The sequence below is a fragment of the Oreochromis niloticus genome, linkage group LG1, assembly GCF_001858045.2.
Source record: "Oreochromis niloticus isolate F11D_XX linkage group LG1, O_niloticus_UMD_NMBU, whole genome shotgun sequence".
Classification (NCBI taxonomy): domain Eukaryota; kingdom Metazoa; phylum Chordata; class Actinopteri; order Cichliformes; family Cichlidae; genus Oreochromis; species Oreochromis niloticus.
This window is the reverse complement of record NC_031965.2, coordinates 8,812,278-8,826,380: the sequence shown is the minus strand read 5'-3', so window position 1 is coordinate 8,826,380 and position 14,103 is coordinate 8,812,278. Positions and strand designations below refer to the sequence as shown.

The 14,103-nt window shown below is 38.5% G+C and overlaps 1 protein-coding gene across 4 annotated transcripts in view; it reads left to right on the top strand.

Moving 5' to 3' along the window:
* Window positions 1-13,564, top strand: part of celf1 (cugbp, Elav-like family member 1) — a 79,172-nt gene extending 65,608 nt beyond the window's left edge. Inside the window, exons 11-14 of one of the 4 annotated variants that reach the window (XM_005465965.4) lie at window positions 1-186; window positions 5,340-5,483; window positions 5,658-5,787; window positions 12,796-13,564. In XM_005465965.4, the coding sequence (XP_005466022.3) occupies window positions 1-186; window positions 5,340-5,483; window positions 5,658-5,785 (458 nt within the window). In that variant the 3' untranslated portion in view covers window positions 5,786-5,787; window positions 12,796-13,564. Of the gene's footprint in view, window positions 187-5,339; window positions 5,484-5,657 lie in introns of all 4 variants that reach the window. The other 3 variants (XM_005465964.4, XM_005465963.4, XM_025899616.1) reach the window with 3 other exon arrangements.
* The last annotated feature ends 539 nt before the right edge of the window (window positions 13,565-14,103 follow it).

Sequence of the window (14,103 nt, the reverse complement as noted above, 5' to 3'; positions counted from 1 at the left end):
GCATGGCAGCACTTAATGGCAGTCTTGGCTCTGGAAGTCTTTCTAATGGCTCAGGAAATACAATGGAGTCACTGAGCCAGGCCTACTCTGGCATTCAGCAATACGCTGCCGCCGCCCTCCCTAGCCTCTACAACCAGACCATGCTATCCCAGCAGAATGTTTCAGCTGCAGGCAGCCAAAAGGAAGGTGAGTTTTGTTAGCTGGGAGTAGATCTAACGCAATGACTAATGACTGAAGTGGACACTTATTAAAGACGTTTATACAGAGTCCAGTGTGTAACTATTAAAAGACCCGAATGCAGCACTACTGTATTAGCATTTTTTAATGTATTTTCTATTTAATTCAGTTTTATTCAGCTTTTGCTTGGTCAGTAATAAACCTCATGAGTTGTAGGCTGTTTTTTCAATTAGGTCATACCTATATTCCTTTGATGAAATGCATAAACCTACCCTCAGTTTTCTCACAATTTAACATAACTCAGATGATTCATGGATGATTTTTGTTTTAATTTAACACTTTTTCTTGTTTGTTTTTAATACTATTATGTAATTAAAAATATTTGTTGACAAATCTAATTCCTTTATCCTTTTGAAGTAATTAAAGATGTAACTGTAAACAAGTAAACTAGCTGCAGAGATGTCACCATGCATCACCATTGTCCCTCTGTGTACCTACAAACAGTTAGCAACATTATCAACATGGACTTACAATAGAAATTACTTGGAAAAACAATTATCTGACACTGCTTCTCAGGCCCAGGCAAGCCTCTTTGTCTTATGCTGACTTCTTAGCAATGGCTTTTTTGCTGCAAGCTCGAAGTCTTCTCTTCACAGTTAAAAGTGAGACTTGCTTACTACGACCACTATTAAGCTGTGCTTGAAGCTGTTGTCCTGTGAGCCACCTATCACGCAAGCTGTTAACTCTCAGAAACTTGTCCTCTGATTCAGTTGTGGCTTTTGGTCTGCCAGACCTCTTCCAGTCAAAGTTTCTTCCTTTTGATTGTGAAGGAAATTGTATTCACTGACACTTTGACTTTCTTTGAAATTTCTCTGTAGGAAAGATCTACATTTTAAGTGTTATAATGGTCTGTCTCTCTTGTGTTCTTAATTGCCTTTTTTTGTAGCAACACACTACTTTCTGTTGTACACAGTGTTGGGAAGGTTACTTTGAAAAGGTAATTAATTATAGTTACTAGTTACTTCAAAAAAGTAACTGAGTTAGTAACTGAGTTACAATATTCTAAAAGTAACTAATCAAAAGTAACTATTGCATTGCTTAAAAAAAAAATGTTTAACCCTCTGGGGTCCAGGGTATAATTCGCCATTTTTAACTACTTTTGATTTTACCTCTACATTTCACCTTTAAAAGCTACTTTGCCTTGTTTGGTATCATCCTTTTCAGCACAACCTCACGTGTCTGAATTTACAGTTATGTTTTTATTTTGACATACTGTATTAACACAATTGATCTAAAATCAGACAAAAAACATAAAATCAGAGTAAAAAAAGTTATATTTTTTACTGTAACAACCACAAACATGTTTACTGAATCATATTTTGTAACTTTAAATGCAAATATAAATTGTCAACTTTAAAATCCTATGTACAAGTTTTGCAAACAACAAAGTTATTTGCAGCCATTTACCTTTTACCCTTTTTTTAAAATAACCATTTCAAACTATTTGTATAACAATCAGATGTTCTGCATTCAATAAGATGCCACACAAATTATTTGTGCCACTCCAAAAAAAAAAATTTCTGTCCACTATACAGGGAGTGCAGAATTATTAGGCAAATGAGTATTTTGTCCACATCATCCTCTTCATGCATGTTGTCTTACTCCAAGCTGTATAGGCTCGAAAGCCTACTACCAATTAAGCATATTAGGTGATGTGCATCTCTGTAATGAGAAGGGGTGTGGTCTAATGACATCAACACCCTATATCAGGTGTGCATAATTATTAGGCAACTTCCTTTCCTTTGGCAAAATGGGTCAAAAGAAGGACTTGACAGGCTCAGAAAAGTCAAAAATAGTGAGATATCTTGCAGAGGGATGCAGCAGTCTTAAAATTGCAAAGCTTCTGAAGCGTGATCATCGAACAATCAAGCGTTTCATTCAAAATAGTCAACAGGGTCGCAAGAAGCGTGTGGAAAAACCAAGGCGCAAAATAACTGCCCATGAACTGAGAAAAGTCAAGCGTGCAGCTGCCAAGATGCCACTTGCCACCAGTTTGGCCATATTTCAGAGCTGCAACATCACTGGAGTGCCCAAAAGCACAAGGTGTGCAATACTCAGAGACATGGCCAAGGTAAGAAAGGCTGAAAGACAACCACCACTGAACAAGACACACAAGCTGAAACGTCAAGACTGGGCCAAGAAATATCTCAAGACTGATTTTTCTAAGGTTTTATGGACTGATGAAATGAGAGTGAGTCTTGATGGGCCAGATGGATGGGCCCGTGGCTGGATTGGTAAAGGGCAGAGAGCTCCAGTCCGACTCAGACGCCAGCAAGGTGGAGGTGGAGTACTGGTTTGGGCTGGTATCATCAAAGATGAGCTTGTGGGGCCTTTTCAGGTTGAGGATGGAGTCAAGCTCAACTCCCAGTCCTACTGCCAGTTTCTGGAATACACCTTCTTCAAGCAGTGGTACAGGAAGAAGTCTGCATCCTTCAAGAAAAACATGATTTTCATGCAGGACAATGCTCCATCACGCGCGTCCAAGTACTCCACAGCGTGGCTGGCAAGAAAGGGTATAAAAGAAGAAAAACTAATGACATGGCCTCCTTGTTCACCTGATCTGATCCCCATTGAGAACCTGTGGTCCATCATCAAATGTGAGATTCACAAGGAGGGAAAACAGTACACCTCTCTGAACAGTGTCTGGGAGGCTGTGGTTGCTGCTGCACGCAATGTTGATGGTGAACAGATCAAAACACTGACAGAATCCATGGATGGCAGGCTTTTGAGTGTCCTTGCAAAGAAAGGTGGCTATATTGGTCACTGATTTGTTTTTGTTTTGTTTTTGAATGTCAGAAATGTATATTTGTGAATGTGGAGATGTTATATTGGTTTCACTGGTAAAAATAAATAATTGAAATGGGTATATATTTGTTTTTTGTTAAGTTGCCTAATAATTATGCACAGTAATAGTCACCTGCACACACAGATATCCCCCTAAAATAGCTAAAACTAAAAACAAACTAAAAACTACTTCCAAAAACATTCAGCTTTGATATTAATGAGTTTTTCGGGTTCATTGAGAACATGGTTGTTGTTCAATAATAAAATTATTCCTCAAAAATACAACTTGCCTAATAATTCTGCACTCCCTGTAAAGGAGAACATCACAGCCTGATACCTGCAGGCCTGAAAGCAGCAGGTGTATCCCTCTCCTGTTTTTTTTACCTGAAGACGCCTCATTGTTCTGACACACAACACAAAACTATCCACAACACCACACACTAGAGAAGACAACACATTAACTACACACTCCAAACACGCTAAACGTCACAAATCCCTCACATCTCAAAACTCGCTCTCTCTCTTTTTCTGCTCTTTCTTTCTTTCTCTCTCTCTCTCTCTCGCCATCACTCCTTAAACTTCCCCCTCTTCCTAAACAACCAAATGTCATGCTGCCATATCATTTTTTGATTGGTCGACATGGTGCATTTTTTCACCAACACGAACGGGCTGGGTTTTTTTGTTTTGTTTTTTTATGTTTTGGTCATAACCAGAGAGTGCTTGCTAGCGCTGTCCTTAGACAGTAAACGTGACAAAACTATTCAGGAAAAAACACAGCATATATATTGTTTATCATGACTCTGGTTTTACGTGGCCTATCAACACAATTTAAAAACTGGTATATATCACCTTGTTGCTTTGTCATCTTGAAGTGGTCATGTGATTCGCTTACCATGACAACTTTATTCTTCCTCAGTCAAACAGCAGCACTCATGCAATCGTTTTGCCCCCTTAGCTCCAGGTGTTGTGCCAAAAAGTGATCGTCTGCCAGAAAGTGATTGCCGTCCGCGGGAGTGCACGCAGCTGCTTAAATCTGTAGCGCCCAGATTACTTACGTAGACAGCTACTTCCGTGCAACTGATATAAGATGCGGTAAGCTGAAGACAGCTTCAACCGTCTGTTTGTTGAAAAATAGTAACGCGACCGCACCGCATTTTCTTGTTAGTAACGGTAACGGCGTTGTAACGATAGGAATAGTAATTCGTTAGATTACTCGTTACTGAAAAAAGTAACGCCATTACTTGTAAGGCCGTTATTCCCATCACTGGTTGTACAATACTGTTCAACTGATGCTCACGAGGGTATCGTACCACAGTGTGTTCCAACACTGCTTTTATGCAGACAGAGGGGGTTGTAAGTAATCCAGAAAAGTTGGAACACCTGTAGGAATTAGCAGCACCAGGTTTCAAGGCTTGATCAACCTCCATTGCTGCAGAACAGCTTCAAATTGTTATCCCATTTTGTGTTCCCTAAAAAAAGGCCTTTTTGTACAATTCTGAAATGTACATTACTTTTCAGTTATCTTTCAGTTTTGCACCATTTCAAGCTATTCACTGAACTTGAACGACTTGAACTGCAATAAATAGCTGGAAAAATTGGGGTGCTCCAAAACTTTTGACCGGTAGTGGATATGGACTGCTTAAACCTGTTTCAGTCCTTTTTCTGCTTTATGTGAGGTTTTCATTTGTTATAATGCAGCTGAATTCACAGTGTATTTGTTCTTATTTACAGATAATTTTCTACGTTGCCTGTTTTTTTTTGTTTTTTTGTTGTTGTTGTTGTTGTTGTTGTTGGGTTTTTTTTGTTGTTTTTTAGGGGTTTTTTTGTGACATGGACTGGAATGACACTAAATATTGCAGTTCGTCAGTGTTAATGTTTACCAGTTTATTAGGAAGCTGCTGGGCTGCAGAAAAGTTTTGATATCATTTTTCTGTGTTATGGACACTGTCAAATAACACAAAATAAACAAAATCAGGTTGGCTGTGAGCTTGTCTCTGGAGATGTGCAGCCAGTGTTTGTGTTTTTAGAGGCAGTGCATATATGTTTTGTAAAACACAAGAATCTGTTAAAAAGCAGCTCTAAACCATATTATTAATGTGGTTGATGAACACTTTTAAGAATCTGTGCGCTCAGTTAACCGGGCTTTGCATGACTGGATTAAACAGTTTGTTACAGTCTGTCAATCAGATTTTTTTTTTCTATGCATGAATACAAAAAATGTGACTCTATTTTTAAAAGCTACGTGAATTAATAAATAATGATAATCCTGTTAGACTATTACTGTGTTTTATACTTGTATAATGTTCTTTGTTTGGCAGGTCCAGAAGGCGCGAATTTGTTCATTTACCACCTGCCCCAGGAGTTTGGAGATCAGGATCTGCTCCAGATGTTTATGCCCTTTGGAAATGTAATCTCTGCAAAAGTCTTCATTGACAAACAGACTAATCTCAGCAAATGTTTTGGTGAGTTCATGTAAGTTATTTAATATATAAGCATTTTTCTATTTTGGTAATGTTGGGAAGATTTGGGTAAGGGGTGCCTAGATTTTTTATTTGCAATAATTGCTTTCTTTGGCACATTAAAAATACCTACTGCAAGCTGCCTTGAGCTGCTCTTAGTGTTTCTTTTTTCTCTAGGCTTTGTGAGCTATGACAACCCAGTGTCATCACAGGCAGCCATCCAGGCAATGAATGGTTTCCAGATTGGTATGAAAAGGCTGAAGGTGCAGCTGAAGCGCTCAAAGAATGACAGCAAGCCCTACTGAAGGTGCTGAGACACTACAGGCTTAGTTAGGCAGGGTGGTGTTATGGTAAGTGTAGTGTGAATAACCAGCTGAGACTGATGCACTCAGAAACTTGTCTGTGCACTACAGGGCTACTTCACTGCTCCTCGTGGTCATTAGAGGACATGTCAGGACAAAGACAGAGGTGAAGCTACATGACGAGTTTTGACACTAGCCTGGATTCTCCCTATGTTCTTTTGTGGTGCATGCACTTTTTCTTTTTAACAAAAAAGAGAAGCAGTTGTGTTTTAATTTAACTTAAGATAGTGTCAGTTTGCTGTGGTAGAAAGTAATACATACGAGTCATTTGTCAAGAAATGTTGCATACTGACTATCAGGTGCCAAATCTCTCTGTTGCCACTTCCTGTTCACTTCTTCTTCGACACATTTAATGTTAAAAAGCAGGCTGCAATTGGGAAAGACAAATGTGACAAATGTGCGCTGGCATGACTGTATTCAGTTTTGGCATTACTTCTAATCGAGTCACTTTCATGTTTGATTATATTAAATCTGTTGTCTGTCAATAGCAACAGTTTTATGGTGAACACTAATTGAGAGGCCTCAGGGGGTGAGTGTAGCGTAATGTAGAAACCATGACTAAAGTACCAGTTATACTTGATATGGGATTATACTTCATTTATAATCAGTACATTTACCTGGTGATTAATAAAACATGTTGTAATGCAGTTGAGATGTAGATCAACCTGAGTGAAACGTCAGGGACCGAGCTGATGTGATCTATGAAGCTTAATTGTCAACTTTAACAAGCGATAACCCTAACTTTCACAATAAATCCAAAGTTGACTGACTTCTTTCAGTTGCTTAAAATTCTGTGCAATGTGAACATGATGGTTTTCATAACTACATTTTATTGTTTTAGTTTAGTTTTTTCACCAGCCCTCCCTTTTCGTGATAGCTATCAGCTAGCTGACCTCAAGGGCTAGAGACTTTCTATATATTGTGCAAGATTGACCTGGCAGCTCTCTTAACTTCCAGGAAATTGTGTTGTGTTTTTGTTTTTTTTATGTTTCGTCTTACATAGAGCTAGGAAGGAAGATAAATATTGAGATATATATTTTAATCATAATGCTTTTTCTATTTTCATAGAGATTTTATACTTTCTGTAAGTCTCGGGGAACTCTTATTGTCTAAATATTTATCTGATTGCACATTTTCTACATAATTTCCAATCTGCCACCTCACTTCATCTCTTGATGTGTGTCCTAGACTTGCCTGTTGAATGTTGTTTTGTTTTGCTGATGTGTACTACATGTCATTGTGGCACGAGCTGTATATGAAGGATCCATCCGATACTATTGCTAGAATATTAATAATAATTTAAAAATAATACCAGGGACACGTTCAAAACTGAATCATTTGCAGAGGGGCTACCATGCGAGTATTAATACATCCAGGGTACCCAGGTATTTCATCAGTGTTTAAAGTCTTTCAAGACAAGGAAGTTCGATATTAAAGGAAAAACATTTGTTTAGCATAGCTGGATCAGCTTTTCTGCTACATGTTATGCCCTAGAGAGTAACTGTTTGGGCACTTCCACATTTTTGTGTTCTCCGGGCTCTGTCCTTTAGGACTGTCATGTACTTTCTAATTGGACTAAGTATATATTATATTACTGAGTTCACAAATGAAAGTCTAAGACTTGGCATTTTAAAGTCATGCCTATTATTTGTAAATAATAAGGCAGAGAGCCTGAGGGACAAGAGTATGTGTTATTGTCAAAATACAAATGTATAAATAAAGTACATTGATGTATTATATGCATTTACATGGCTGCAGTTAACTATGTATTGAGAATGTAACCTATATTATAAAATAACATGACTAAGTGTACTAGTATTTACCGTTTCACTGTAAGAGCCTCATATCACTGGGCCTCATTTACTAGCTTTATGTGTGCACACATTAATGATTCTTTATTTTTGTACCTGATTTGTTCACACTCTGTGGACAAATGGCAAAGATCTCTGAGAAGCACTTTTTGCTTTCCCATCAATCTGGGAAAGGTTACAAAGACCATTTCAAACAATCTGAAGTCCATCATTGATTGGCTCATGTGATGAGTCACATGATTATTGGTGACTACTACAACCCTCTTAACTAGGGTTTAAATACCACCATTTGCTTTTAGAACTGAAGGAGCTTCTCAGGTGTGAGGTGAAACGTCTTCAAGAGGTCCAGTCACTTTCTTTCCAAGCTCCTTAGAATACCATGACCTAGATGACTAAGAACCTACAAAGACATATGGTTCACTGGTTTCATTAAAATAGTTTTTGAACAGCAATTTGAATCTATAGCAGTTAGGAGTATGGGCTTCTACAATCAGTTCATCCAGTGTTAGTTTAGCACTATGCAAATAATATTACCAGACTTTATATTTAAATTAGAAACTGAACTATCAGAAACAAGGTAGAACTGTAAGATAGAAAGCAAGATAACTAGTTTCTTCCAATAAAGGCATGGAAATCATGCCTAACTTGATCCAAATGTATAATTAATGTGGATATCACATCCACACAGCACAAAGAGACTTTAAAGCGACCACCGCAGTGATTCTACTTTAGAAACAGTTTGGTACCTGTTGAAGTTCAGCAGCGGCTGGCTTTGCCACAAATGACGACTCACTTTATCACTGTGCTGGGCTGTGGTCAGCATTTTACTCAGCTTTAACATAACCCCAGATGATGTTTAGATGTTGTCTGTGCAGATGCTTGTGAAGAGCCGAAGTTGTGTTCAAAGTATAATGTAGTTGTTTCTGTCCTGCAGCAGTCTCCACTTTACCACTGCGCTCTCGTACTTTAGTGCAAAAAAAATAAAAGTAATGTCCATGTCCACACTGGAGCTGTGCCACTATTTTCCTCCGACGACACATGAACTGAAATCAACTGATTTCAGTTGCAAGAGTGCAAGAGTTGATAAGCGGGATTGATAGGCAGGCAGACTAACGAAGGAATAAAACCACTAACTGTTAGTGGTGTGTGATACTGCATATTTTGGTATCGATCCCATACCAAGGAAATACGGGCCAGTATCGTTGATACCAATACCAATACTTTTCAATAAATAAGGTGGATACGTAATTGAATTGCTAAATCTCAATTAATTTTCTTGACTTCAAGTGTTTTTTTTGCGATGATCCTTTTTTATTATTAAATAGTTAAAACCCAGGACATAATTAGGACAAAGTGATTGCAAACCAGTAAACAAATTAAAACAAACAAGTACTGTTGAGAAACTATAATACAAAAATTACAATTAAAATTCTCAACAACAAAAACAACAACTGGTGGAAATATAAATAATCTAAACAACTGAACAACCCCCAAAGCGTCTAACACACATCACGTGACGGTGCAACATCTAAACACAAAAGGGGGGAGGGGGAGCAAACTATGCCTGCTCTGCGCTGACACAGCAGCGGCAAGTCCAGCGACCTGGCTGTTTTGTCTTCGCTGAAACCACAGCATTGCAAACGAGCAGAACTTAAAGTAAAGAATCGATCTCATCAGGCTAGTATCGATCCGATACGGATGCCGACTTGGCATCGATACTAGGGGTGTGTATTGGCAAGAATCTGGCGATACAATATGTATCATAATACAGGGTAGACGATACGATACATTGCGATACTAAAAGCCAGACGATATTTGTGTTTAGTAGGACTGAATTTAATTAGGAAAACTCACAGTAAACAGTCCAAACTGTTAAATGCTTGACATGAAACATCTGAAACAAAAACACTCTCTCTAAGTTCAAAATGAATGGAGAAATTAACATCTGCCTTATCATGTCAAATAAACAAACAAAAACTACTTTACTGAAATATCAAGTATTTTTTTTAACATGAAAAAAAAGTACTATGATTATAAAATACTTATCCAAAAACTGCTCTGTGGAGCATCAAAACAAAGCACTTTTTATGTGACCTTAACATAAACAAATATAAATCAAAAATGAAATTGCTTGAAGAATCCATCCAAGTAAACATTAACAAACAATGTAAAGTGCTATTAAAATAAAGTACAGCTCTGCAGTGTCCATCAATGGAACACTTTTAGTACAACCTGAAAAAAGGAATTTACTCATCTAAAAAAAAGTGCTTATGAGACTCAACCAAAATGTCAAACATTCTCATATCAGAGATTTTACATGTTTAGTGTTTTCTCAGTGGTTATTGTTCAGTTTCCAGATTTTTGTGCAGGAATACAAGCTGATCGACATGGTCAGCACTCAGGACACTTCTCTGTGCATTTACTATGTCTCCTGCAGAGGAGAAAACTCTCTCTGCAGAGACACTTGTTCCAGGAATGCATAGGAAACTCCTTGCTACTTTGGATAGGTGAGGGTATTCCTGTTCATGGTCCTTCCACCAGCTGAGAGGATTTCCTGTGAGAGGCAAAGGGGTCTCATCTCTATACCTCTTGATCTCAGCTGCAGCAACATCATGTTCTGATTTTGGTGCAGTATTGTCACTAGTAGAGGCAAACGTAGCTCCGAGCAAGTCCACCAATGCACATGAGGTCCTCTGTCTCTTTAGGGGTCTCAGTCTCGTTATTCTCTTGCTGCTGAAAAATGTCAGAAAGTCAAAATTCAAATCCAAGATTCACCCTGTTTTTCACTAACATTTAATGACAAATGTCATCAATATGCGTTTTTTTTTAACTTTATTCACTTGCTTATAACTTCAGTTGAATTTTTCCAAATAAATTCATTTATTTACTTAAATTTTTTTCCTTCTTTATCACAGTCACCACAGTGTCCAACAGTCTGGAATAGGTCTCACTGGTCTCTGCTTCAGACAGGAAGGGCAGGTTCTTAAACCGAGGATCAACTGTTGATGCCATCCATAGTGTCTCCCTCTCATTTACATATCTCTTTCCCAGATCTTCTGCTATGGCAGTCTTAATGTCCCTTACTGTCGGTGTATCATCAACACTTTCTTGTGCACCCATCACAAGCTTGGCATGAAGAGGAGCAATGATGGACAGGGTTGGCATGCTCTCCTCTGACATCACCAGGGTGGCGTCCTTCATAGGCTTGAGTGCCCTGACAACTTCTTCTGCACATGTGATGTCAGACTCACTTAATGTGAAAATTTCTTTTTCACTCTTCCTAACTTCTGCAGAAAGCAGAGCTGCACAGATGGCTGGTTGCTGTTCTAAAAATCGTTCTATCATATCATAGGAGCTGTTCCATCTTGTAATTATGTCCGTGATCAATCTGTGAGCTGGTAGCTGAAGGAGGCACTGTTTCTGCTTCAACTGATTGCTGGCTGTGGTGCTGCACCTGAAAAAGGCTGTTACACGTCGGATCCTCCCGAGAAGTCGCACCACGGATTGTATTTTCAGTGCTTTCTGTGAGGCGAGATTCAGACTGTGTGCAAAACATTGTATGTGCGTCATGCCTGCAAGTCTAGCTGCGAGAGCCATGTTTGGTGCATTATCGGTAACAACAACAAGGTCCTTTGTGTTCAATCCCCATTCAGCCACAGCGTCAGTTAGTAACAATGCAATGTGCTCACCTGTGTGACTGTCATGCATGGCTGACATGAAGGTTCCACTGGTCCGTTATGTGATGTGCTGTAACAGTTACGTACGATTCAGTGGCTCTCGAAGTCCAAGCGTCACATGTCAAAGCAACTGTCTCTGCCGAGCTGAGGGAGTCCAGCACTGTCGCTTTGACTTCTTGGTACAACTTTGGCAGAGCGATATCCGTGATGTGTTGTCGGGAAGGAACGGTGTAACGGGGCTCCAGCGTTTTAATCATATTACGAAATCCTTTATTCTCCACAACACTCAGAGGGCGCATGTCTTTGCAAATAAAAACAAGTACTGACTGCGTTATTTTTGTTGCACGAGTTGAAGTTGCTGGTAGTTTCGAAAAGTTAACTTCTTCAATTGTCCGTTGAGCGGGGTCACCTCGTTTCGTTTTAAAATTAGCATTTGATGCTACGTCGCTATGGTGTCTAGACACGTGTGTTCGTAAATTTGTTGTGTTACCGGAATATTTGACTCTGGCGGTGCAGATTTTACAGACTGCATAGCTCTTGTCATAGTCTTTACTGCCTTCTTTTGTCCTAAATCCAAAATAAGTCCACACATCAGCTTTGAAAGCTGCGGGGGCCGGCTGTATCCTCTCCTCTTCAGTCATCAGTTAGCTAGCACAATTGGCCACACATCCACTGTTCTACTTCGTTGGTTTTGGCAAACTAGATGGTTCTACAGTTATCGTGAGACCTTGTTTTTACGTCAAAGTAAAGGCGGTAAAAACTGCAAACCAGTGGCCGGAGTTTGAATTGCAACATACAAAAGTAAAAACAGTAAATGCATGTAATTTTTCATTTTAAAAAATCGATAACACTGATTTTGAATATCGATTCAGTATCATTGCACGAAATATCGCGATATTTCGCTGTATTGATATTTTCTTACATCCCTAATCGATACAATCGATATTTGGATCGATCCGCCCACCACTACTAACTGTCTCAACAAACATTTGGTCTAAGTTTTTAAAGTAATGCAGATTTTCAGATTCGCTTAAATAAATGTTGAAAAATCATCAGTTCCACTTTCCAGTTAGCTGACTTTAAGAGACGATGTGTGCAACACATTACATCAGGTACTAAAATGTTAAAGATGAGGCTTAAAAAGATACTACCTCCGTGACACCCTCTGGTCTCCTTACATGATTAGCCGTGTTTGTTTGCATGTTGTCACTGATTTTGTGCTGGCACCCCATTTATAGCTGTTCTATATGTGTGAATCTGCTGTTGTCATCCACCTCAGTTTCCAGTAGCATGCTCATCATCCTCACTCTATCCCTGAAACTGACTACTGAGTTTTTAGACTTTAGTAAAGCACCAAGATAAATGTGATTATTGTCACTTTCTTTTCTCTCTCCTGTCTGTGTTCCATTACTGTGTAACCAAGGTTTGTCTCCCTGTTGTGTATTTTTTATTTTTTTTTTTCTAGATCTCTTCCTATTTGCCCTAGCATGTTGGTGTGGCGTCACAGCTCATCGTCCAGTCCTTGTCTACTGCGCTTCACTGGTGCTTCCAATTTCACATTTGACCTTGTAGTTGACGTTGATTGCCCAAGAGGTTTTGTTGTTTCCCATGTCCTATGTGCTGCCAAAATAGGCACTAGAAAGGTTGCCTCTGAGCATTTTTGAATGTTAAAATTTATTACAAGCAAAAAATTTTTTTATTTTTCTAGAATAAGTAAAATAACCACTCAATTAAAAAACAATTCAGTTTAATAAGAGTCTCAAGTTTGTTTTTATTGACTGCATAATGGAGCAATTTTTCCAGTGCCTCTCTTTTTTGGTTTTGTTAATGTTTTTTGTGGGAAAGCAGCTAATCTATCTTTAGATCATGTTGTATGTGAGTGCTAGTGTGTGCCTCGTCTACAAAAAAAAAAAAAAAAGTCAAAAAAATTGGTGATCACATGTTGTTGTACTTGTGTAATTCCTTCTCCTCTGGAGTTCCCTTTTGAGTGATATGAGGAGGAAACATTTATAATTGTAAAAATGTTTTTTTCTTTTGACTTATTGTCTCAAAGCACATGATGCTTTACTCTTGTTTCTGCAGAGAAGTGGATATGGAGGAGAATATTTTGTCATACATGTTTTAGTTTTATTAACTACACTGAAATTTTTGAAAAAAAAGCAAGAAAAAAATGAATATGTTTGTTAAGTTTGCTAAGTTAAAAATAATAAACTTGTGCCAAATGTTTTGCGCAATCGGTATTCCTCCTTTGGACTTATTTGCTGGACTGGTTATTTTAAGTGTTTTTACCAAATGCAGTCCATAGACCCTACAGACACACATTTATATGGGCTGCATTCGTTTCCTTGACTAAGGGATCAGTATTGTTCCAGGTAGGGCTGGGCCATATTATACCTTTGCCGATAATACCGGTACAATGTTAGGCAATGATAAGAAAATGAAATATCGCGATAAAATATGAGTAAAACGCGCATGCGCAGTGCTTATGATTTTCAGACTATAAGGCTGTCTTAAATGCCTTTAACTTTCTCAATAATCGACAGTGCAATTTATAATCCGGTGCCCCTTATGTATTAATTCTCGTTCCGCTTACTTAAGCTACGAAGCCCCACCGCTTGATGGATTGTCAGAGCATTACAGCTACCGTAGTCAGGAGCCTCGCAGAGTAATATGTACTGTGCTTCAACATAATATTACCGTATTGTGTGTGTATAAGGACCCCAAAATGGCACCTGTTAAGAGACATGCTTATGAAGCGGATTTTAAACTCAAG